This window comes from Eucyclogobius newberryi, unplaced genomic scaffold (assembly GCF_026437365.1).
Source record: "Eucyclogobius newberryi isolate DKJ021-1_F unplaced genomic scaffold, fEucNew1.0.hap1 SCAF_22, whole genome shotgun sequence".
Taxonomy (NCBI): Eukaryota; Metazoa; Chordata; class Actinopteri; order Gobiiformes; family Gobiidae; genus Eucyclogobius; species Eucyclogobius newberryi.
In genome coordinates, this window is record NW_027315857.1 from 7,300,007 (window position 1) to 7,326,984 (window position 26,978).

Below are 26,978 nucleotides of genomic sequence, written 5' to 3' on the forward strand. Positions count from 1 at the left end.
TCTTGGAAAGTCTAAGCACAGACGCAGTAAAACCTTTAGCAATTAGAGATTTTAATCTGAAGGCTCGCGAAGAAATCGATGGAATCAATTTACTTTTGTGCAAGGCAGAACACATTTTCCCAGACAACCTCGCTGATTCCGGGGACTCTGCAATATCAATATTTTGTGGCACTAAACGTGTCAATTTTGTTGTGTTTGAAGGCAAGGCGGAGTGCTCGTGTTGCTTATGCGCCGATGCGTTTAGTGCAGAGCAAGCATGTTCCTGTGCGGTCTGCAGGGTGAAGCTTGCGTAACAACTCATTAATAAAAGTGGGTTTGGAGGCTGGCTGGAGTCACGTCTTCAGCACATTTCAGGGGCTCATCTGAGTGACGGTGGAGTGCTTTCTGTCCACCCAGTCATAGCTCTCCAACACTCATCCACTTAAGAAGTTTAGAAGAACCTGGAATTAAAAACGTTATTTATTTATTAAGGGTCTTGGAGTTGCACTGTCTTTACTACAAGCTTAAGCCGTGCTATAAAGTCATATTAAAGGTGCACTTTGCGACTTTTCTGGTGCAAGGGCCGTGCCATCCGCTGCTTGTCGCCAGCAAAGCAAGTTACAGGTCAGATCTGTGGAGAAGCATGATTTTCAAGGTATTGTCATACACATTTTTGGACAAATAAAAACGCCTGACATTGAGTGAATGCTATTGATACGACTGGAAGAGATTTGGTTCAGTTTTTGCTCTTGTAAAGCGCTATATAAATAAAGTTTGATTGATTGTGATGCCTTTCTGTGAGACAAGCACGATCCCACCAGAAAAGTTACATAGTGCGCCTTTACTGACTATTTTAAAAGCTGCCATGACAAGTGAAATTGCAAACTGATAACATTGGTCTTGGAGTGGAAACTACTCCCTTCAGTGTGAACATTGTGTGCTCAAACTTACCATGCACTGAAGCAGAGAGCGTTTGACAACGGCCAAATTGTGAAGTCTCGATGACTTGGTGGCGGCGTGTGCGGTGGTCAATATTCTAAACTGGTCCAAAATGTGAAATTACAGAAGATTGAATTGCACATTTGTAGAGAAAAGTGCTGAGTATCTGCCATTAGTCTGACGGTTATAATGGTACACCTGCCTATATTGTTGTTTGCTATGTGTACCAGCAGCAGCGGCGGCTGGTCCATTAAGGGCGCTGGGGCGCCGCACCCCCTGTCAATCTGCCAACTACGTCAATTTTTTTGTGTCTAAAAACAATATAATTTATTCAAAAATATCTTATATTCTTATTAGTGTAAATGTGTGTCCATATATATATATATATATATATATAAATAGATTTTTGTTTGCGCGGCGCGTGGTCTGCTGCCTGGCGCAGCCTGCGTCACTTTTCTACGTTCTCGTGGGGCGGTTTGAAAAGCGCCCCAGAGCCCCATAGAAAAGCAATGGGGAGTTTTAGCCAATCAAATCACAATCAAAAGTGACTAGGTCACTATGGTTTTCTGCATAGGAAAATAGCGACTATGGGGCGCTCCAGAAAGCGCCCTTTTGAACGTAGTAGTTACGCCATGGAGCTACGCTTTTTACGTTAGAGACAGAGGCATGTGCGCGCGCGGAAGTGCCACACGCGCCGTGTTTTCCATGTTTACGTCTTAAAACTGCATCTACAGACGTCTGTGACAAAAGGTACGTCCAAAACGACTCAGAATGAGCTGCTCAACTGTTTGCTGGCTTTATTCGTGTTGAAATGAAAGCGGCTGATTTCGTATCAATCCGAGCCGAGACACAATTGATCTGTCAAACTCCGTGCTCCGTTACCATGACAACAAACAGCAGGTTTTTTTTGTTTATTACTTGCATAAGGCTAACGCTAAGCATTAAGTATCGCTTAACTTCTATTGATAAAAATATGCTTTTGTTTAGAAAACCCATGAAAGAAAGCTATAAATGACAACTTTCCATACAGCAATAATGGCTGTGATGATCCATACAGTCAATGTTATTTTTTTTTAATTTTGGACATTTAAAAACAAAAACACGGTCATGTCAAATAGCCCCCCTATAATTTGTACCACCAGCCGCCACTGACCAGCAGTGATGCTAACACATGCTAATGAAACCAATTAAATATATGTTTATATCTTCAATCGGGTCAAAACTGATACTAGTTTATCCGCAATTTGTTTTCACCAATGTAAGTAAATCAATATGTATTTCAGCTCAAGAAATAACTGGTTTTAAAAGTGTTTACATCGCACATCAGCTGCTAGCAAGCGTTTATTAGCATTGATTCAACTGTTTGAACCAAAACTCTAAAGGGATTGAAGAATTGTTAGGATGTCTTCTGTCAATAAAGTTTGCACATTTTCCTGTTGTTTGGTGATCCACTAAAAATATATTCGGTTTTGTGAGTGTTATCGAGTCACTATAAATAGTAAAAATGGTTGTCGACAATGACAAGACCATGCATATTAGACATATTTTCGCAAAGCTTGCTAGAGAAGAAAAATGAAAAACACGTCCGGTTTACTCACTCCAAAATCTCTTTCTTTAATAAGTAAAACAGCCATCTTTTATACAAGTGCCTGGTGCTCACCAAAGTTCAGTTTGTTCTCAGCGCGAGAAGCACAAGCGTTTTTTGGAATTCCAGTAAAGATGCAGTGAACCCTTTTGTGATTAGCTCAGACTAAAATCCTCTCCTCAGTAACCACTGGATCTGCTATCTACACAGTCCAAAGCAAAAAGTCAAATTCAATGGAAACGGAAACAGACGAGGAATACACAGAAATGCCTGCATGGGTCATCATGTTCTGCTGTGGTATTTCTGTGTTGGCCTATTTAAGACTCTTAAAAAGTGATAAAATAAGTAAAAAACAAACAAAAAACAACTGGTACCAGGAACCCAAAGTCCAGCTCAACAGAACTGCTCCTAAGCACTACATTTACAAAGACGAAGGGTTTGCTCGGAACAAAAAAGCATATTGTTATGTGCAATGCTAGTTATCTGTACAATTACATAGAAATATCTCATAATTCTCTTATTAGTTTTTTCTCCCTCTTAACAACTGTTATTACAGTAAAATGAAAGAAAAGGGAACGGTTTATGCTTAACATCAGAAATTCCTTCAGAGTTCCAAAAGTGTGATCTCATTTTTTTTGTCTTTTTTATTTGAAGGAACACTTCAGCAAACAAAATCTGCTGCAACTCACCAAAGAGGAAGAAAATCTCTGAAAAAGTCAAAACAGAAGTATAATAAAATAGTCCTTTGATATCCCATTTGTTCTGGTAAGTCTGATAGAGTTTTCAGGGCAGTCCATCCGGTGTGGCTATCGTCTCTTTGCACGGTGAGATTAAACACGCTAAGTCTTCACTACGTTAAGAGTCCCACACCGGAAGCAGACACGGATCCATACATGGAGCACACAGTTCCTTCTGTGGTCGCTAACAGAATGCAGTCTTCTGCCTTAGTTTTTAGGACACATATTAAAAACGAAGGCTACCACTGTCAACGACTGAGAGGACAAAGGAAACAGGGAAACGAGGACTACGTGACGAGCTGTCGGTGAGCTTCTGGCCTAGAGGCTGGTGACCAGTTGTGATGCGTCCTGATGCGCCTCCTCAGGGGCGTCCTCTTTGTTGGGGGGCACAATGAAGCCATCGCTGCTGCCCCGGCCCAGCTGGTAATACGAGTGCAGCTGGTGCAGATGGTTACGTGATCCCAGATTGGGCATACTTTTGTAGTAAACATCGTCAGAGCTGGCCTCTTGGCTCTTGGTGTCTGCAGAATCTTTGCAGTGGGCGTTGTCCTGGGACACGTCGGGGAGGCCGGGCAGCATGGGCATGCTGGTGTACAGGGAGTCTCTCTGGTGGCCGTGCGGAGGGGACGAGCTCTCGTCTTCGGTATGCTCGTTGGTGAGCAGAGGAAAGAAGCTTTCACTGTTCTCTTGAGGGATCCTCCTTCGAGAAGACGAGGAGGCTGTGGCAGAGGAGAAGGGCAGAGGGAGGGCAGGGGGCACAGACTGGTGCAGGTGATTGTGGAGGTTGTCCACCGCTAAGGTCGGCGGAGGCCTCTGAGGCAAAAGTGGTGCATTAGACTCCTCACGGATCAACTCCAAGCCCAAGCCTTCATCATGGTGTGGAAAGGTGGAGTGGTCATCCAAACTCAGAGCCATGTTCATGCTTATCCCCATGCCCATCCCCATGCCCATTCCCAAACCCATTCCATACCCATTGTCTTTCCCTCCGTTACTGACATTATTGACCAGTTTGTTCATGAGGTTGCGGTTCTGTTCGGCCGAGCGGTCGTGGGAGTTATTGAGGTATGTGGGGAGATAGTTGGAGGTGAGTTCTTTGAGAATCTTCTTTTCTAGGGTGGTCTCCTTGTGGTTGTATCCCCGGTCAATGATCTGGACACAGTCACTCATGTAATCGGCGCTGGCGATGCTGTAGCTGCCATGGTTACCATTCAGCGGTAGAGTATCCATGACACTTGTATCCCGGGCATTGTTCAGAATTCCCTCTGAAAAGACACAAAGGGGCAGGGGTGTGAGAGGGTGAGAGGAAACAATGAAAGATTTGAGATGCAAATCTAAATGTCAACCACAAATTACACCCATCATTTTACCAGTGTGGTCAAATGTGCTCCAAACTCAAGCACAAATTATAGTGTCTGCTGCTGTGGCTGTTAGTGCACTTTGGGAAACTCATGGTGCATTATTTACATTCAAAGTCTATTATCTGCCATTAAAAAGATCCATACTTACCTCACTGCAAACCATTGAACAACAGGATATTATGACATCACATATGAGCACACACACATGACCGCCATCACCACGGTGACAAACAGCGCCAAAATCACAGCAAAAATCACATTAGCAGCAAGACAGAAAGAAAGTGGCCATGCACTTCACGACAATATCACAACAAGCTTGACATTTTACCTCAACCATATTGTCCCTTATGAGCAGTTTTCTTTTCATTTGAATGTTCCCATGTTTCAAACAGCAATGTACAACAATTTAGCACTGCTATTACTTCAGAGGCCATTCCGTAACTATATAATTGACTATTTATCAATGCTTGGGACTGGCACACTCAAAAGGTACACTAGCTGGATCTACAGAGAAAGGAAAAATATATATCTATAAAATAAATAAAAACGACTCTGAATCCTGTGCACTAGCATTTTCTTGGTGCATTCCAGCCATGTTATCAACATCAAAGCACATTTTTGGCCATAATGTAAAATTGCTCTGACAAGGCCATCCAGCTTGTTAGAAGTTTAAAGTCAGAAGTTTGACCTCTTCAAATATGACAAATTCAAAATCCTTTGAGTGCATTTTCTTGATCAAAGCGAATTGTTAATCTTCAAATCGCAATCGTATTTACTGACGTTACATATCTATTTGCCTTACTACATGGTTTCGTATATATTTAGTGCAGTTTTACAAGAGTGGCATTACTTCCAAAGGGATAGACTTTTTTTTTTTTTTTTCGTCATTATCACTTTGTCAGCAAGGAGGTGAGGAGGAAAAGTAAAGCCAAAGTCAATTACATTTGATAAGCAATGTTTAGTGTGACTCCCATACTTGTCTCTCTGTAGGGCTCTTTTAGGGACAGCATGAAGAAGAGGGAGAAGAAAAAACACCATAAGCATAACAGTGATAAGAAATGTTGCACATATAAATAATGCGATGACAGAAAATGATTTTGTAAAAACGCAACGCAAAAATAACACTTTCAGGAAATACATATAAGTCCCTCAGTCAAAGCAGTAAATTGAGCGCATTTGCATTTTCATACTCAATATTTTCCTTTACTGCAATAGGGAAGAGTTATGGGCCCTCTGTCACGGGCCCCAATGCGGCGCGCGTATTACGGAACATAAATTACTCGCTGATCAAAGCTGTTGTTTTTCTTGTTTTTTATACCAGTTTTGCTTCTATTTTTAATTTTTTTAAACGCATTTTTGAAAGTTACATCCTGCCTGTGCAAATTAAAGAACAGTTCTACGGTATGCAAAGTGTAACTGAAGACGATAACTGTGCACATCCATAAATAAAAGTATAGCAGATGTGTTAATTAATCAATACAATAATTTGACAAAATGTGTTCATGTTCAGTGGTAAAATATTACAGCGCAAGTGTATTTTTGTATATATTTACGAGCTTCGTACTAAAAAAAAGTTTCAATTATGCATAAGAAGAACACCACAATTTTGTTTTTTAATTTTTTTTTAGAATAGATTAGCTCACTTCATGGATTAAATTGTAACAAACAGCATTCGAAAAAATAGACCGACGACACATAGTCAAGCACGTTTAAACAAAATGGGGTGTATTTGGTCTCTACAAAGCTCCCAGTGTTTTCCACTTTCCATTTTTCTTTTTTACAAACAGTGAGACATTTAAGTAACTTTATTGTCTCTCACTGGGATGACTTTGAGAATGCAGAATACACCGCCTCGTAAAAACTCCCCAGTATCACAAAACTGCGGGATTTTTCAGTTACATTTCGGTTGCTTACGCACACACACACACACACACACACACACACACGTACACAACTAGAGCAGTGTTCTCATATTATAGCCCTGCCGCGTTCTCCCTCTAGGTTTGCCCACTTCCCAATCATAAAAGTCGCGGAAAGCGCACAAGAGGTTGCGCGGGGGGGTTAACACATAAGAAAACACTGCCCTGGTCCAAAACAATGTTAAAAAAGAATGAAAAGAAGCCAGCACACCTTGAGGGTTGTACATGCCCAGCGGGTTGTTATAGACGGCCGATTCCCCAAGCAATGTGTTATAGGGATTGTTAGTGCCATGAGGACGGAGCAGTGCGTTAGGTATAAGATGGTTAGCCATAGCCCCTGGAGCAGCCATAAATACAGACAAGACAGACAGACAGAGAGAGAGAGAGAGAGGGATTGAGACAGAACATATACTGTACAGATCAGATCGCGGATGCAGCAGTGGCGCCCGTTTACGTATGGTCGGTAATGTTGTGCAGCCGGGGCAATGGGACCGATTGGGGGGGTGTTCAATACGTGGCTAATGCCGGTTACTAGTTCTGAACCTGCTACATGTGCTACCACGTCAATTTTAAAGTAAAACACATGCATTGTAAAGACTTGCAAGGCCGATTAAGTAAACGCTTAAGCAAATACTGTTAAATGCAACAACTGCACCTAATACTGTTAAATGCAACTAAACAGGAAAAATATTTAGGCTTATCACAGTGATTACTATATATAAATAGATAAATTGGACACGTTTTTTTCAGGGGGCTGAATATCTGTCAAGCGTACATACAGTATTTTTTGATTTAGCAGTAACTTCCATGTTTTTTGTTGCTTATTAACATTTAACAAAGCATAGATACAAGTGAGTGAGGTGTTTTTTCTTTTGTTTTTGTCTTTTCTAGTCTTTGCTGTTGAACTTGTGTCCAAGATCAAATGACATGTATGAAAAAAGAAAAATGGAAAAAAAAGAGCGCTGAATTATTAACATCTACGACTCATTTACGACACTATCTATATTTTTGAGATTGATTCTACCATTAACTTGTTGCAACCCATGTTTTTTTTTTAAATATAGGAGGATCCTGCTTTAGGATTTATTCATCTGTGGTATAAATTATTTTCAATATTATCATGTATCGCGACATTTCCCATAGCAATATATATCGCACTTCAAATCGTGGCCTACAAACAAAGCAATATTTTCAATATTTAATTTGCTTGAGTTTTATTTCTTCCAAATAATCCATCTTGGTATGTGTGTAAGCAATATCCCAGTATGTAAATTGTTTTTTTTCTCCGTTTAACTTTTTTTTTTACTACTATTTTGATCCTTTTTGAGAATGTGTTCGTATCAGTTGTCCAATTAAACATCAATTATTGGCGTTTAAAACAGATATAACAATATATAACAAGTACACAATAATATAACAAAGTGGCCAGAGAAATACAAGTTGCCCACAGCAAATTAGTTATTATCCTTTTTTATTCAAATTGTGATGGAAAAAAAGGTTTCAGATGTCCAAAGTTGACATTAGTACGCGCGCACCCTCGTCATTACTCCTCCTCGCTCTCCTGAACACAACAGCGGCTCATTTGCTATTTATGTAACGCTCCTCATATTTTTGGTGCAATGACTCATCAGGTTCTGGGCACAGGAATGAATCAAACCGGCCGTCTCATCTCTTTGAAACTTTTTTTTACTCAAAACCGAGATTTACATCCATTCTGTGTCCTGGTTAAGTGTCTTGCCAAAAGGAGACAACACAACAGCATGTGCTAGAATGTGGTACGAACAAACAAGCTTCTGGTTTTTGCTGTATACACTGTGCCACTGCCGTCACAATTTATCTCATATTGTGATATTGTTTGTTACTTTTTCCTTTGTTTATTAATTATTCATACGTTTCTTTTCAGGTTTATTCAACAATGCAACCAAATATAGAGTTGCATAATTCATATACAATGCATAAACTCCACCCATGCACTGCAATGTTGCTCCCCATCTCTCATAGAGTAAAAAACATGAACAAATATGTATTAAAGTATGAAATCGTACATACAGCTGGAGCAGGGTGTTGACTAACAAATATATTTGAAAGGAAACAGAAAATTATATAAAAAATGAAGATAATATTAGTTTTTGAGCTTTTATATTTTCTGATGCCTTTCGGGAATTAAAGTTGGACTATGTAACTTTTCTGGTGGAAGGTTTGGCACAATGGGGGTGTTGGTGTTTTGCCTGGAATCCAAGGACTGGCATTTGTCTTGCATTTATCCAATCACTTCAATATCTTTCCATTCTCAAAAATATATAGAAAATATCTTGAAAAAACATGTTGCTTATTGCCATGCTTGTCTCCTTGAAGATAGAACTGTTTAATGCTGCATTATGGAACATTCCTGGTGGCGAATCCTCCAAGAAAAAAGTTACAAGAACACTTAATATCGTGATGTAATACGAGTTCGCCACAGTGATTATGACGTTTTGTATAAAATGATGTGCCATGTCATTTAATATCGCTATTTTAACTGGTCCTTCTCCTGTTTCTATCTATATATAGTTTCTTCAAATGTATCTCATCGGTTTGAATTGCATTAACGTCGTCTTTACCAACATGGCGCCTGCCCTGGTGAGTGTAAGCAGGCAGTCGAAATGATGGCAGGCCCGACACCCACTCTGTTAGATGAAACAGCCATCCATCACTGTAACCATGCATTAGTGTAGCAGGAAGAATGTTTAGAGCCACTATCAGGCTGTCGAGGACTGGGAGGACGAGGTCTACACTCCTCCTGAGAGGCTCAACTTAACTCGGTACCGGGAGTTATCAAATACATTAGGTGAAAATGTGGATTTGCGTGTGTGAATTGAATCGAGTGCTATTTCAAAACCAATTCGCTCAAGAAGAGGTGCAAGGTCATATCCAAACTACCACTGCAAAGTACATTATTACTTCTTCTGCTCCGTGAAAGAGTGCGAACTACTGATCTTTTCAAAAAGATGTTAAGTCACATTTTTCCATTTGAATATTTTGTTAACCGAATGTGTATAGTTTTAAAATCTTAAAATCTAAATTATTTACTTTGGAGCTATAAAAATACTGATTGGAAAAGGTGTCGGAATACATTCAAATGTATCGAAAATCACATACTAATCGAGTACCGTATTTTCCGGACTATAAGTCGCTTTTTTCATAGTTTTGGCCGGGGTGCGACTTAAACTTATATCTATACTTATATACTTATACATCGGAGCAACTTTTATTTTCACACTTTTCATACTCCAGTGCGACTTATATATGTTTTTTTCTTCTCTATTATGCATTTTTTGGCTGGTGCAACTTATAGTCTGGAAAATACGGTATTTAAACTGGATGCTATTTTGAGCAGGTATCGACACTAAAAGCAATCACAAACATGACAAATATTGATTTTAACAGTTTTATAATAATTTTGAGCTTCATCAGAACTAGTCAGGATAATTTGTGTTAAAAATTCCAAAATTGTGATCATTGTGGTATTCAGCCTATTCAAAATTGAGTTTGAAATCTTAGTACTTTGAAACACTAAAACAGGATCCATTATTTTCTCATATTTTTGAGTACCGTATACCAAAACTTTAAATACTGTTCTTTTCCTATGCCACAACAATACTTTAAGACACCTCTAAATTGAATATGTACACTCAAACAAATATCTAAATGAGGTGTCAAATAATAATAATAATAATACGTTTTTTAATTCTCAGTCATTACGCCAACGGAAAATACTATTTGTCTGAGCATTTGTAGCAAAAAAAAAAATGTTTAGGTGGCTCAGTGGGACCGCTTTTCCTACTTTTCTGCGCTCGCGTGTGCTCCAGCTTCACCCGCCTTCTTATACGGCGCTGCATTAGCCGGGAAGTCAGTGTGCAGGGCAGTGCGGTGCAGAGTGTTTTCTTGTATCGGGTCGTGTACCTCTGTTGAGCGAAGCCGAGCTGTTGATGTCTCCCGTCATAAAGGACGACTCCGACTGCTTTCTCACCGTGTCGTTCCACATTCGGCGGATACGGCTCTGGGGGAAAAAAAAAACACAGACAACAAGACCGACTTAGAAACACGCTTTAGAATATTCAAAAGATGCACAAATCCCGTGATGAGAAGTGCGGGAGTCGATGGTAAAGTCGTCCATCAATGTCGTGGGAAAAACTAGGAGAAGATGGCTCGATCCGAGACAGTTCATCCTGGTTAATTATACGTCCCACGGGCGGCTGCGCAAGCTGTGGGGCTGAATATTCAGGCAGAGCCACAAGGGAAGGTCAAGTGCCGACACTCCTTCAGTTTTCAAGCCAAGACATTTAATACATATACTTTTGGATTTAAAAAACTGAATTCACACCAAAAACCCATCATTTTGTGTCATCATTTTGTGCTTCCTTCAGTGGAAAGAAACAACAGGGCACTCGCAAAATATAAAGTCCTGCACTCTTATTGAGCCATCAAGATAGAATGAAAATAAAAATGTATGGGATTGTACCACGGAATCATTTGCATCATTTTAAACTCAAATATATTGTCCTACAAAACTAAATTGTATGAAATTGTATCATTTTTTCTAGATTTGCTTGAACAGACAAAAGTAATTCAAGAGTGAAATGGAGGTGAAGAAAGGAAGATTGGATATTGACCGATAAGAGCTTTTTTATGGTTGATGTTGATGTTGTTGAATCTAGAGCTACCAATGGCCAATGAGATCTGCAGATGTTTTGAGGCTGAGATGGATTCTCTTCCCCAAATTATTAAATAACTATGAACTCAGTTAATGCTTTACATACTGTAATATATATATAAAAAAACATTTATACAGCAATGAGTTTAAAACATCCTCAGTTTGTATCCACTTCAGTCATTTTTTGGGACAAAGAAAAAAATGGCCTACACTGGAACTTTAAATCTGATATGTCAAAATGTGCTGATACCTCCACGGGAGAGACATTCAGTTAGAGTGACAGGTTTTTTACGATTTCCTAATTTAGATTTTCTTTTCGGGAGTGTTTGCAGTGCCGTGGCGCGCGGCCAAAACTGCCATGTTATTTTTGTGCCGGCCGCGCGCAAACTGCGCCGCTATTTGACCGCGTTTCAGCGCCGTTTTAGACCGCGCCGGGTTAGGGTTAGGGTTAGGGTTAGGGTTAGGGTTAGGGTTAGGGTTAGGGTTAGGGTTAGGGTTAGGGTTAGGGTTAAGGTTAAGGTTAAGGTTAAGGTTAAGGTTAAGGTTAGGGTTAGGGTTAGGGTTAAGGTTAAGGTTAAGGTTAGGGTTAAGGTTAAGGTTAAGGTTAAGGTTAAGGTTAGGGTTAGGGTTAAGGTTAAGGTTAAGGTTAAGGTTAGGGTTAGGCATGAGGCTATAACGGGCTATAAGGGAAATGTCGCGGTCCCTGAAACTGCGCGGCAATTTGACCGCGCCGCAGCTCTCCAGCCACAGCCTTTATTTTAATACCTGCTGTACATTTGATTTATAGTTGTGACATCACAGTAGGGAAAGTCATTCCAGTCAAAGTTTATGCATAAATGAGACAAAAGAAACAACATTTTTGACCCTCTAAACAATAACTCAACAGTGTTTGCTGGGTAATTTCCTTGTATGATGTCATCAATTACAAACAGGAAGTGAATTTATAAACCTAAAACATTTGCTATTCTGTGATAAGATTGTTACAATTTTTTAGCAAAATTCCAAAATATATCTATCTTATCTGCATTTTAGTTCAATGAGTTTAAGTACCGTATTTTCCGGACTATAAATCGCACCAGCAAAAAAACATATATAAGTTGCACTGGAGTATGAAATGCGGTTGCAAGTGTGAAAATAACAAATAATATCAAATATAAGTCGCTCCGGAGTGTAAGTATAAATATAAGTATAAGTTGCACCCCGGACAAAACTATGAAAAAGATGCGACTTATAGTCCGGAAAATACGGTATTGAAGCTGGGACTTGAATTCACAACACTGTCCAACTACCTGTCCATGTTGCTGCAGCTTAAACCACTAGACTATTCGTTAACACCTCATCTTTATTATTGCATTTTACGTCGAATGCCTTTGTGGTGGTATGAGCTTGTTATTCTCAGTGTGAAAAATAGGCGCTACGGGGTTTGTATTCACAGCGTTTCGTTAAAAAAAGCGCATTTATACATTAGCCCTGTCACATTACCCATACTGCAGCCATAAATGACAACCCTTTGACACCTGATGACTCACGTCTCACACCACCGCAGCTCGTCACATTAAGAGAACAGCGTCTTCTCCGGTTGTTTGAACAGCCAACAGGTCTGAGTGCACCTTTAGCTTGCCATTTGCTTATCTCGGATTTTTCATCATCTACAAAGTATTTTCGTATTTTCTTGTTTCTTTGCGATGAAATGAAACGTGAGGTCAAGGCCTTTTTTTGTCAAAGCGATGTTTTTTAATTAAAGCGCTTTGATCTCGGCGCACCATTCGGCTCGTATCGCAGTTTTTTTTTTTTTTTTTCTCAGCAGGAATATTTATAATTGACTGGTGTGAAGGAGCGGGCATGAAAAAAACACATAGCATGTTTGATTATGGTATATCACAGTGAATCGCGCTACACTTTAACTCTATGTAGAAGGAATATGGAGGTCTGCGTGCCGGCTTTTACAGGGAGCTCGGGCGCTTTTGCACGGATCCTGCATATTTTGGCAGAGACGGTCGAGTCGACATTCGCGAGCGTGATTCCTGATCGAGCTCCAGCCAATACTTTAGTCAGCGCACTGCGGCACGACGTGTGTGACCGGAGCTTGCATCAGTAAAAAAAACAAACTGGAAATGTGGACTTGAAAATGCCGACAAGCACTTCCTGGTAGTGACACAAACCTGGGTGTCCGTTTTGGGGAAATTAGAATATTCCGAAGAGTTTGGAGTAAAAAATATTGTAAACAGATGCAAATTCTGAAAATGATTAAGTGGATTTTCGAGCTAGGTTTGCCTCCTACCAAAGTTAATACATATATACATTTTTTATGCAGCAGCCCTCAATATTGAAATTAACATAGAGGAGTTACGGTGGGTATAGAATATCAAAAGTTATATTTACTGGAAAAAAAGAATAGTTTCATCATATAAATGGATGTCATATATAAGTGTTACTGTAACTTTTGATACAATTAAACAGTGTCAAACAATTCATAAAATGTAAACACATTTTCCATAATAACAATAGTAAGCTAGGGACAGGGTTATGGATTTTATTTGGTGGAGGGATGCCTAGATGTTAAACTTATCAATATTGCATTTATTCAATTACAGGAGTTTTAGCAATACTAAATACAACGAAAAACAAATAAGTACTAAAACTTTACACATTCACTTTCAGAAACGAGGCAGAAGACGATTCGTGCGGAGAACTGACCAACTCTCGTGTTTTGCCCGTGCAGACACTTTGATTCAGCGCTCCGCAAGAGAAGTCAAACCGCTAAAGTGCTCAACAGAACAATGACAATGCATGAAAAGTGTCGAAGCACCTGTGAGCCAGAGGAGTAGCGTCCCGGGGCGCGAGAGGCTTGACCCTTCGCCGAACCGATGGAGCTGTCCACGCTCTTCCCGCTGCAGCAGTGAGCGCGCAGGCACTTCCCGTACTCCTTGCGCACCTACACACGGACGACCGGGTTACGCACAAAAACCCACACAACTCCGTACCGTAAAAGAACACACCGACTGCAGTACGGACCTTCTTTTGCAGGACGCAGTGGAATATGAAGATGAACATTCCCTGCAGCGAGTTGAAGATGGTGAACAGGTACGCCATCGCTATGGTGCTCTCGTTGACGTACATGAGACCGAAAGCCCAGGTGAGGCCGAGGAGACACAGCAGCGCAATGGCTCCGATCACCCAAGATCTGCGGAACACAAAAGCAGATTTAGAACAACGTCTGGAGACAAACGGGGAAGTCTGAGGGATAAAGGTGAACGGTTGAAATATAAATTAAAGTCCTTGTTTAGTAGGGTTGAACGTTGTTAGGAGCTACGGGGTTACACGTGACAATGACATTAACCGTTGTATTAATGGAAGTGAGGATGTGAAGGCAGTTTCATTATTAAAATGTTATTTATTTTATTTGTGACCTGAGCTAAGATGAAAGCATGTTCCTTTTCTGTGCACCGCAAATGTCCTTAAGTCGTGTTCGTCCTTGAAGACCATAATTTCTTACATCCAAAGGCTTTTTTGTGCCGAGTAAAATGCAAATGGCATTCAAGGTCAACCGCAATTTTCGGTTTTGCTAAGTATATGTCTATAGTTCTTTATTAAACCTTCAAACGTGCACCAGGCATTTTGAAAACCACTATATTCTTCTTCTTCTTCTTCTTCTTTGGTGTTTTATGGCGTTGGTTGGGAGCCAAGTGTTACATTACCGCCACCCACTGTAGTTGTACATCTTAGACTTTACTCTTTAGACTTTATTCTTTAGACTTCATGTGCCGTGTGTGTTACTTTTCTAGTGCACCTGCTTGTGTCTATGGCGATAGTATTGCTTTGCCTGGAATGTCCCACAGTATGGCATTAGACTAAAAAAAATAGAACAAAAGTATTGATTAAAGAAAGTTACCAAATGTTTTAATGGGGTTTTTATGGTTGTAAAGCACTTTGAATTGATTTTGGTATAAACTGTGCACCACAAATACATTTTGGTCACTGGTCAATAAAAGGTGATGCCTCCAGGTCCAGTTACAAGTCAAATCTGCGGAGAGGCAACCCAGCTCACAGTAAGAATACAGGTTTTTAAAGTGATGCCTTTCATTGAATGAATGCAAGATAAATTGGTTTCACGACATACTGTGAATCATCCCAGGCAAAGCAAGAACATCGCCATGGAAACGGACAGGCAGGTGGCGAGCCCAGCCAGCAGGAAAGTTACACCTTAAAGTATATATTGATTTGACAAATGTGGATGCGCTGGTGTGAAGATGCAGACATCATTTAAAACTAATCTCCCTCGTCATGTCGGCGGTGTGTATCCAAGACCGGAGTGCAGTGTGCAAACCAAAACGGTCTGCAACGCGCCCGGCACTAAATCATCTTAATGATTCTGCGCCTCTTTGGATTAGGGACTTGATCGGTTCACATGGGATGGAAGAATGAATGAAAAATGAAGTTAGGGAACAAAATGGCCGCCTTTCTAATTTGGTCTTACTTGATTTCTGGTTCATAATCCTGATAGCTGGGTGATATAACGGGAACAGAAAGGAAGCAAGCAGAAATCAAATCAAATAATGCAACACAATATGAGACAATGATATCATACAATATGTTATGGAGAACAAAAAGGGACACAATAGTTTCAAAGATGGTAAATGTAATCACAATACAAACGTAAAATGTACATAGATGGCTACTACTTTTCTCTCAATACAACAGATCCTGTTATAGTTATATTATACCATCTAGTCTATCACAAGTGTTGACTATAATACTAAAACTGCAACTGGAAAAAAGTATATGATATTATCAAACCACTGCTCTTTCTGCAGCTATTCACTGCTATTTTTATTACTTTTCATACAACTACTGCTTTTTTCTTCTTCTTCTACTACTACTGTTTTTTTCTTCTTCTTCTACTACTACTGCTTTTTTCTTCTTCTTCTACTACTACTGTTTTTTTCTTCTTCTTCTACTACTACTGCTTTTTTCTTCTTCTTCTACTACTACTGTTTTTTTCTTCTTCTTCTACTACTACTGTTTTTTCTTCTTCTACTACTACTGTTTTTTTCTTCTTCTTCTACTACTACTGCTTTTTTCTTCTTCTTCTACTACTACTGTTTTTTTCTTCTTCTTCTACTACTACTGCTTTTTTCTTCTTCTTCTACTACTACTGTTTTTTTCTTCTTCTTCTACTACTACTGTTTTTTTCTTCTTCTTCTACTACTACTGCTTTTTTCTTCTTCTTCTACTACTACTGCTTTTTTCTTTCTTCTACTACTTATACTGCTTTTCTTCTTCTTCTACTACTACTACTTTTTTTTCTACTACTACCACCACCACCACCACTACCACTACTACATTATAATGAGTTTTTAGCAGCAATATATCACACTGTTGTTATCTACTCAATATTCCTACAATAATACCAGTGCTTTTATTTCCCTGGGACAGTAATTATAACCAAGAAGTGCTTTATTCAAGTTTTCAGTCTACCCAAACAATTACCTCCTTCGCGGTAAAGCTATCTTCTGATATAATCCTTGCAGACCGTTTGTATTTAAGCCATTTTAAATAGGCCAGGTGCGCTGCAAAATTAGTGATTTATGAATTCACCACCGCAACCATTAAACATAATTTTCCCAGGGCTGTCCTAACGACCTGTTGGGGGTAGGTACTTTATCACAACCATTGCCTCTGGAATGGGCAGTCAAACAAGGAATAAAAAATAGAAGAAAAAAAAAAACATAGAATACAGGGGTTAACGGAGAGAAGGGAGTCAGGAGGACACATAAAAATGACACACTGAGACAAAGGAGAAGCATCCAGGGTAGATACATCATTTACACATGAAGAGGTACACCAAGTATGATTTTAATAACCAAATGGCATAAACTAAAAGGTAATGAGGACTAGAACAGAATGTATCAAAAGAAAATTGGATTTCACCAAAATGACTTTTACTATTTCTTTTCACTCTTTCTACTACTACTAGAAGTAATGTGCAGTGATAATTAACTAAAGCAATTGCTAAAACTTCTAGATTCAAAAATAGCACATTGTCACTAAACTAAAATCATCATCTATGAATATTTACTTAGATTTAGATTAGATTTCAACTTTAAGACTTTATCGACTTCAAAATGTTAGAAAATGTCAACTATATTAGATCATTTTATAGTTTTGCGTTGTGATAAAACTATGTGTAGAGTTTGCTGGTAGACTATAAGGCATTAGGAGTATTTTGGTATTCTGGAGAAGACAAAATGAAAGTCTCTATTGTGCTAATCTGCAAAGAGAGATGTCAGAAACCTGGATCCACTCGAGAACGTGGCTTCAAATCTGCACCAATTTGCTGTGAAAATTGTGTCATTTGTCCGAGTGCCTTTCATTACATTTCCACGGATCATTTATGTATGAGATTGCAAATGGTCAATTTGTTTTTGAATCTCCCTGAAATCGTTCAGCTGTTCAAAGGATGAAGGGAAATGAAGGGCCACAGGCTGTAGTGGCAAACAGGAGCTGGAGAATTACATCTAATTGTAAATTTGGAACGAAATGTAAAGACCTTTGATAAAGAAGAACTTTTGTGCTTTTGTTTGCAGTATAATCTAAAAACTTAAAGTGCGTGTGACAGGTTTTTACGACTTTCTCATTCTGACTTTATTTGGTGTATTTATTCATACCTGTTGTAAATATAAATTATAGTTTTACACCAATCAAGTAGGTATTTGTGGAGAAAATGTAAAAAAAAATCTTGACAGGAAGTGACATCACACTAGGTACATTAATTCCAGACAAAGTTTACGCATTATTTACAACAAATAAACTACTTTTTTGATTTTTGAAGCAAAAATCAACAAAATAATAGGTACTTTTCACATATTTTTATTTGACAAATAAAAACATGTGCCATTAGATGAGCGTTTGCTGGGAAATTTCCTAGTGTGATGTCATCAATTACAAACAGGAAGTAAAATCATAGTGAGCTATTCTGGGAAAAAGGTTTTAATAATGTTCAGCAACATTTTGAATATATAAAACTTAACTGCATGTTAGTTCAACGAGTTCTCCAACCTGTCAGAGGCACTTTAATTAAAAAACAAGTCGGCTTATTTTCGGGTTGAACTCCTTTACTACATTGCCCTGTGGAGAGCTGCAGTTCACAATAGCGAGCAGCGGATTGTTTGTTGTTTGTACAAAACGGCTACGCAACGCTGCTGAATCCTACACATATCACCATTTAAGAAAAAACAAAGTAAGTAAAGAGCAGTGGGCTTGTATTGGTGGGGAAGCTGGCGAGTGGTAAAACAAAGCGACTTGGAACAATGGCGTCTCAAACATGCAAATAAATACAATTTTGAGCGGTTTAATGAGTGAAAATAAATTATACTATGGTTAAAATATTCTAAAAGTCGATGTTGCACAATAGGTCTCCTTTAACATTCAAATACTTTATATGTAAATAGGTATAACTCGAGAAGTCTATTACTGATACTTGGCAGTGTGTACAGACGGAGAGGAATTTCTAATATGAAAAAAAAAAACATGTCACTATTTCTTTTTAAGTAAATAGAGCATTATATAGATTTTTTTTTTTAATCTCAAGAGCTACATCTACATCTACAGTACTTCTGCAACTTGTTGTAGTTACTGTCACGCCAAACCTGTACGCAGTGAATGTGTGAATGAATTATGCGGGCTGGGTGTGGTTTTTGCAGTGATTAAACTAACTGCAGCACCAAATTTTAACTTTTAATTCTAATTTTGACCTCAAACTGCAGGTGGAAACTAACACATCGTCCCTGATCAAAATAAACATTCAAAATGACATTAAAATACTAGTACTGCTTATACAACGTTTAAACAGAATATACATGTGTTGCTTGGATGCTCAACATGTAAAAGTACCGTGCAGTGACATCCATGTAACAGCCATGTGAGTGTCATATCCTGTCATACGCGTCTAAACTAAGATGAAGTTGTCAGTTTCTCCATGAACACAGCGTGGGAAGGAAACACGCACATCAAACACAACATAACATGTATTCTGCACTCGTCTACAGCTAGTAATGTTCCATCTTACCGGTGCCACTCTACAATAACACATCCATCATAATATCGGTAGCTAGGGCAAACCGATGGAAAATGAGAAGTGAAAAAAACAGAAGAAGGAAAAAAAAAGGATGTTAATAGTTACACAAGATAGAAAGGCAGGAATCAAAGCAAGAAAACATTCAAATTAAATGAGAACAGAAAATTATGGGAGAAGAGATGCAACAGAATATTTGACAGAAACACAACAAGACATACTTTTAAAACGCAGCAAAGGTTGAATAAGACGAGTGGTAAAATGCTATGGTAGAACATAGAAGTATTTTGATATAGTGTATGGAAGGAGTAGCCAAAAACAACATTACTCGAGTAGAAGTTAAAAGTACAGGTTCAGGAAATTACTCTGCTTTTAACTAAACAAGCATTTTCCAGTTAAAAAAAAAACCTCAATTCAAGCACAAGCAATTGTACATGTAACTGTATAGCTTTAAGATCAGATTTACTCTAAACATATTAATCAAGTAGGATGGTGTTTGAAAGCTATTCTGAGAAGTACAATTCTATAATCAAGTAACTGTATGGGTAAATGTACCACGTACCAAGCAATATCACATTAATCATGTTATTTTCTTCCCAAATATTGATCAATCAGGATTTGATTCAATTACATTTTTGTCTAGCAGTGCCATTGAACAGAAGTCAAATGTATTGCTCCAAAGTCTACTCTGCTCCAAACCACATGCTTTTATTGGATTGGCTGTAAACCTCTCGATTAAAAAGCCCTAACTACATCTCAATCTCTACAACGTTCCTATATATTTAGTTTTTTTGCAGGTAACAGTGGCCTCCCTATTCCTTCAACATACAGGGCCACAATTGTAAAAAAAAAAAATGTTTTTAGATAAAATACAACAAAATAGCTATACATATGAATAACTACTGATTCATTTTTGTGAAGAATAACAGAAAAGGCTTTTTAGCTCTGCAAAATTGTGCATCCAGTGATGAACCAGAATTAAACCAGGTCTTAACCAAGACAAACTCAGAATCCAAACAGGTTTTAAGACAAGACAAAAAAACAGGTACAAAAACAGGTCTAAACTAGTGCTAACCCAGAATTAAACCATTAAACACATTTTTTATACATATATATATATATATATATATATATATATATATATATATATATATATATATATATACATATTTTGAAGAACGGTCATGGGCCAGATTCAATTACTTGGAGGGCCTGATTTGGCCCTCGGGCCTTATGTTGACTACCTGCTTTAAAAGTTTGAAAATCAGTAACACAGCTGTAGGTTTCATTATTGTTATGGTTTAGGTCTCATTTAGTTTTTGGTTCTAACTGGTTATAATCCCGACTTTGTTCTGTTCTGGTTGGTCATGGATCAGAATAATCTTTGGCAGTTTTGGTTTTGTTTTGGTTTAATCCCTGTAAATGTATTCAAAATGTTCTGCATCTACTTAAATTCCTCAGTTGGAAAAGTTTGAGAACGAGCTCGTCACAAAAGATCCACACCAAACATCGTCTCAATATTTCTGACAAATAATTTCACAATTTGCTTCGTGGTACGATTTTTTTTGCCTGCGTTGAGTAATGGGCCCTCGCCGCGTCAGACGAAAAGCACATGGCTTCGGACTATTTTTCCAATCTCTGTCTAAAACGGTTTTGAAGTCACCGGGGTCGCGGGGTCAGAGCGGTACGAGGAGACCAGCGTGATAAATCATGTGACACCGTGAACTAAAGCACTCAATATTTTTCTGCAGCGCAAACAAAGTCATGTATCTCGTGCAGACAAGGCGGTGGGAGACAAAGAAGAATGGTCCTTGTGTCGTCATTGTTTTCGCTTGATTCAGAGAAAACTACCGTATTTTCCGGACTTTTTTCATAGTTTTGGCTGGGGTGCGACTTATATTTAAACTTATATACTTATACTCCGGAGCGACTTGCTATTTTTTCTATTTGCTATTTTCACACTTGCAACCACGTTTTATACTCCAGTGTAACTTATATATGTTTTTTCTTCTCTATTATACATTTTTTGGCTGGTGCGACTTATACTCTGGTGTGACTTATAGTCCGGAAAATATGGTAATTGTGGAAAACTAATTCATGCAAGTTTAAAGGCGCACTATTCCTTTTGTATGGTATTTCGAGGACTTTTGACGATTCATAAATTGAGCTAAATTGAGCACTAAATTGTTGATTGTTCTGGCAACCGCCCACATTGTTCTCATCTTGAAATGCAAACTGAATTTCAAGCTCTGACTAAGCAAGCGTTTTGAGTAAATTAAAAACAATTACACAATAACATGTTTTGCTTTGATTTGTGTCTTATCAGATGACATACAGTATACTAGAGACTCATGATTGCGGTATCAAACCAAACCTAAATTGCCGAATGCATGGCTCTGATGTGTTATTTGACTCACTAATTGAACTTAATGATCAAACATCTGCTGGTCTGGACAAATATCAAAGTACTCAGCGAAACAAGCTACTTCTGCTGTGTGTGGGCGGAAAGCTTTAATCTACATAATGTTATCTCAAATCAAGTCCAGTTTGAATATACATTTTGACTTTTATCTAAATTACGTCAGAGAAAAACTGTTTATTCTATACAGTATAATGTAAAAGTAGCTACTTGTTTTTAGACTGACCAATATTGACTACCATATTTTCCGCACTATAAGGCTCACTTAAAAACATTTAATGTTCTAAAAAACGTGTACCTTATATATGGATTAATTCAGGTTATGCTTACTGAACTCGAAGTGATTTTGTGTGGTACACGTTTTGTTTCGCTTCATGCCCCTTATAGTCCTTGTATATGAAAAATTATCGAAAATAGACCATTCATTGACAGTGCGCCCTATAATGTGGAAAATACGGATTTCCAGTGGGTAGTGTTGGTTTACTTTGTAGACTATTTTATCAAGATTTTTATCCTCTTTTGGGTTAATCAATCAACCAATCAACCTTTTTATAGAGCCCAAAAATGAGTTTCAAATTAAAAATCAAGGCAATACAAAATCAGAAAATGATGTAAAAGCAAATTGTACAAAATAAGTGTTAAAAACCAGTCTGAATACATACATTTTTGGGCTAGATTTAGATTTAGACCCTCTGTAGCGATGGTGTAATCGTACTATTTAGCCGTATTTAGCGTATTAAGTTCTGGTGATAATCAGAAGGCTAAATCTTTTCTCAGGTGGTGCTTGGTGTGAAGGCTGGATGAGTAAGAAACTGCCAGCGACAGACAATTTGATCCAAACAGAGACATTGTTGGGTCAGAACCTTGTGGAAAGAACTGTAAACAACTATCTCTGTCATGGTTCAATATCTGAGTGAAAGAAGGGTCTACGTGGGCGGGAAATATGCTCTTCACTCATGGTTCCAAATTGTGCACAGGTCTTTAATCATAATTTGAATTTGACTGAAATCTTCTGAGCACATTAAGAGTTTTTAAATGGTTTGTTTTGTTTAGATTACTGTGCAATAGTTCTGCTAGTACATTTTAAAACATTCTTAGCCTTTCAACTAAAGCTATCCTTGGTTGTTGCAAGTGTTTTCAGGATTTTATTGATTTACTCTAATCAAAAACCAAACATGAGCTAAGCGCACAGCAGCCAGTTACTTCACCCGAATCTAATGAAATATTGAAGAAAGAAGATGCCGCTGAATATCTTTAGCTTGTGCAAGAAGTTTAGATTAACATATGATTAGCGCTGAGAGGGGCAGAAAGACTGCCGTGTAAATAGGGTTAAGATGAAGGGATAATTGAGATTTTACAGGAAGATAAGGAGATAATTTCAAGTTCATTCAGACGATGGATCAGTCAAAAACTTAAGTTTTAAATAGGATGGATCAGCACAATTTGCAGCTTAATCAAACAAGACCATAAACAACATGCTTCAGAGATAAAATTTAATGAAAGGAAATAATTTGTATAATAATAAATAAAATGGGATATTTGAGAATCTCCATTGATAGAATGTCTACAAAAGTCATATACTGAACATAATGCAGTTTTAATGGTAAAACCTACTTTGTGAACTTTTTAATGCTCCGGCCCCAACGTCATTTGAGATGTGTTATCCCCATCAGCTTTATGGACGTGGATATTATTCATTGTCTATGGTAAATCTATCTCTGTGTATTAACATTTGCAGAGCTAACATACAATACGCACACTGACAACCGTTCAAAAGGTTGATTTAAAAACACCTATTTGTGATTTTTTTTTTTTCTTCTTCACATTGCGTTTAGTAATGTTATTTTTGTTTTCCTTCAAATTAAAATTCAGTTCAAAGTGTACAGTTTAAACACAACCAGGTGTATTAACATTTGAGAGAAGACTTAAATATAACATGCTAAACTAATACAAGAATCCCATAAATGTCAGCATTTGTCCCATAAAAAGGCAGCATATTTGTTTGATTGCGGAGACCATTCTTTTACTCAATTAACTGGAGCATTTGGGAATCGACGATTGCAGCAACTCAAAACGGGATTTATATTTGATGGCAATGTTGTGTCCCATTAACCGTTTTACCGCGCCAAACCTTTCCCGTGCATTCTGAATGGAGTTTTGCACGAGAAACAACATCAAACTCTTGCGTAAGACACTGTACCTGACCAATTAACTGTGCAGACTGTGGCATTAAGCTGCACTTGTGCCCTTAAGGAACTACAGCTGACAATGTTGAATCCTGTGGGGATTTGAGATTGAATAACAAAAGGTCAGAGAGCTCCATGACCAGGCAAACGCAGGCTCTATCACGCCAGGCGAAAGATGGGTCCTTTATACGAGCGTGGACGGGATGAGAGGAGCAGAAAGAGGTCATTGTGCTGCGGGACAAACCTTCAGACGTGATGCTATGAAAGTAGGAAAATAAGGCGCTAAAGCAAAGTGTCTGAAATGGTTTTAAATAGACAGATCTATTGCAGGGGCTGTACACAATATCTGGGCCTGGTAATCCGTGGTAATTGTAAATATTGCAATTATTTTAGTAACAATTTCCTCTGCAAACATCTCAAAACTCCTATTTAGGGTTAGGCTAACTGCTATTATTACATTTGTTATGTTCTGAAAAGCATGGGATTCTTGGGTTAGTTTATATTCATATTTCAGCCTTCACTCAAATGCTCCTGGGCGTATTTAAATGTGAACTTTGAACAGAATCCTACAATCAAAACAATGGCAAATCTAACCGTAATTGCAACGTTCGACACCAAAATTGCGATGACATAATTGTGCGTTATTCTAAAACATGCAAATTGACATCGCGGAATAGTCACAATATTCAGAAACCACAGAGTTTGGATGATTTTCCAAGCATATTTTTTCACAAAGTAAAATCGACAAACGGCACTCAAGATGCACCTGGGCATAGAAATCCATACATTTTCAAAAAATAGCTGGTTAAAAAAAAAAAACGGACATTAGTGCCTTTCCCAACGCGCTCACAAAAACAAATGCATTTCGGATTCAGGCTCGTGAAGGAAACTCTTTGGTCCATCAGCCGGCTTTAGTGCCTCCAATGATGAATGCTCCATAGTAAACAATAGCAACACTTTAAGCAGCCCAGATCGATAGCGGTGAAGTAAGCCTTCTTAAATGGCTGTAATGCGAACGAGGTCAGATGTAATGATGATAGCTCATTGTTTTCAGCGGCCCGCGTTTCCACCTGCTCTTTTTGTTCAGAGGAAAATAGCACTGCAAAAACAGAGCGCGAGCGGCTACCAAGCCACGGACGACGATTGTAATAGGTTTCAAATATTATATAGAAAATACTACAAAATAGATCTCGACTACAATCCAAAAGTGAACAAAACGGGTGATAAAATTCTGCTTATAATAACACAAGAACTGTTATATCGATGTGGAGCGTTGCCAGTTAAACACTAAGCCAATTTTATACTATTACATTACATCACCTTATTCATGTGTTTTCTGTTTCCTGTTTACGGACACTGAGTTCTGAGCATTAAAAATAGATAATAATCATCCATTATAAGGTTTAGTATTTAAAACTGACATGGTTAAATTTCTATAGCTATTTTGTCTATTGGTATGTTAGTTAATGGTTAATTCATATTTATTAAAACCCTTATTATAGTGTATATAAAAGCAGCTAATAATGCTAATGAACACAATTTTAAAAGGCAGAAAATAGTCAGTGTCTGAACCCTTGTCAAATACGGCCTTAGACAAAAAGCATTCGCAAAAACTTTATAAAGACACAATTAAACACTTATTATGCTTTTTACCATTAGTTTGCCACAAAGGGGAACCGTCAGTTGGCCTAAACATTTCAGCATTTAAAAGTTTAATTTAATATTATGATTAGTGTTACTTTGCATTAATCAATCGTCAATAAACTATGTTGTATTGTTCTGACCAGGCATTAACCAATCAGATTCTCCCTTTACAGTTGATTGACAGGCTGAAATTAGCTCTAGTGCAGTGGCTAGTGTAGCGGTAGACTACTGTTCCCAGAATGCTTTGTTGCTTTTGAGACAGTCTTCTTTATACAGCTAGTACCACCCACAACAACAACAACAACAACAACCACCCACAACTTCTTGCGTGCTGCAGGGTCTCCGGTGTAATGACTGGAGAGGCCTGTAGAGGGCGCACGACAATCCTGGGGTTGGTGAAAGTTTGATCACGACTAAATCATGGATCTATTCAAATAAGATCGTACACTTCTGGTGGAGCAATGAATATAGAGAAGATTGGTTTGAAGCTATCATTTGGACTAATACAGAGGTTAGTGTGTGGTTTGGCTACAGATTTCGGTCACTCAGAGCTCACGAAGCACAAGAACATCAGCCTAATGAGGAATAACGACTGATGACTTTGAATAAACGTGAAGGAAACCTGCACCAATAGAGAATCATATGAACAGTTGGGAAGTTTGTTGAGCAGTGTCCCCGAGGTGTTGGTATTATCTGAGAGCAAACAGGCACAGATAAACAGAAGAAAACGTGCATAACTCATAAACACTATGAATATTCATCACAGCCGCAGTGACAGGCAGATAACAGAGGTTGAGGGCTGTGCCAGACTGTCTCCTGTCCTCCCATCCACCAAATGTCTTTCACTGGTTATTCAAAGTCCAAGGAGAATGGCTTGAGCGTGTTGTTTTTATGATATGCTAACACAAAACTGTCTGTGTTTAACGAAGCTCTGAAAGTGCGTCATTCTTCACACTTCACTGAAGCTTTTACACTTTTGAGCCAAGTTTACTTAAAAACACCTTTGTTGCAACATTTTAATAACACAGTTCCAGTCGCTTTTTGAGAAAAAAATTGAAAATGTGTTTCAAAATCATGCACCGTAGTTATTTGACATTACTGTATTATTTAAGCGTTTACTTGTCATGGTTATGGTTAGGCAATTATTAGCAAAAAGGCTTGAATTTTTAAACGTATAATAGTATTCAGAAGATATTATGTCAACCTACATAGGAAAGAGGGATGTCACGCTTTCATATTGTAGTGTAGCGATTATTGTGAGAATAAACATTGTGATTTTACAATTATTCACTATTAATAACATCACAACCAAACTGACAATAACATCCATAATGTCCTTTTTGTATTCTTAACACACTGCTTTATTAAATCAAACTTTCTGATGTGAAATGTGATGATTTTGCTTCTAAAACCATTACATTTATTTTAATTGAACTAAAAAAAGA

The 26,978-nt window shown here is 38.2% G+C and overlaps 1 protein-coding gene across 1 annotated transcript in view; it reads right to left on the reverse strand.

Annotated features, from left to right (window-relative positions):
- Positions 1-2,507: 2,507 nt before the first annotated feature.
- Positions 2,508-26,978, reverse strand: part of LOC140371956 (adhesion G protein-coupled receptor L3) — a 271,947-nt gene continuing 247,476 nt past the window's right edge. Inside the window, exons 18-25 of the mRNA XM_072459197.1 lie at positions 19,279-19,320; positions 15,688-15,714; positions 14,226-14,394; positions 14,020-14,145; positions 10,460-10,556; positions 6,729-6,854; positions 5,575-5,592; positions 2,508-4,502 (exon numbers count right to left, since the gene is read on the reverse strand). Coding sequence (XP_072315298.1) covers positions 3,559-4,502; positions 5,575-5,592; positions 6,729-6,854; positions 10,460-10,556; positions 14,020-14,145; positions 14,226-14,394; positions 15,688-15,714; positions 19,279-19,320 — 1,549 coding nt within the window. The 3' untranslated portion in view covers positions 2,508-3,558. The remainder of the gene's footprint in view (positions 4,503-5,574; positions 5,593-6,728; positions 6,855-10,459; positions 10,557-14,019; positions 14,146-14,225; positions 14,395-15,687; positions 15,715-19,278; positions 19,321-26,978) is intronic.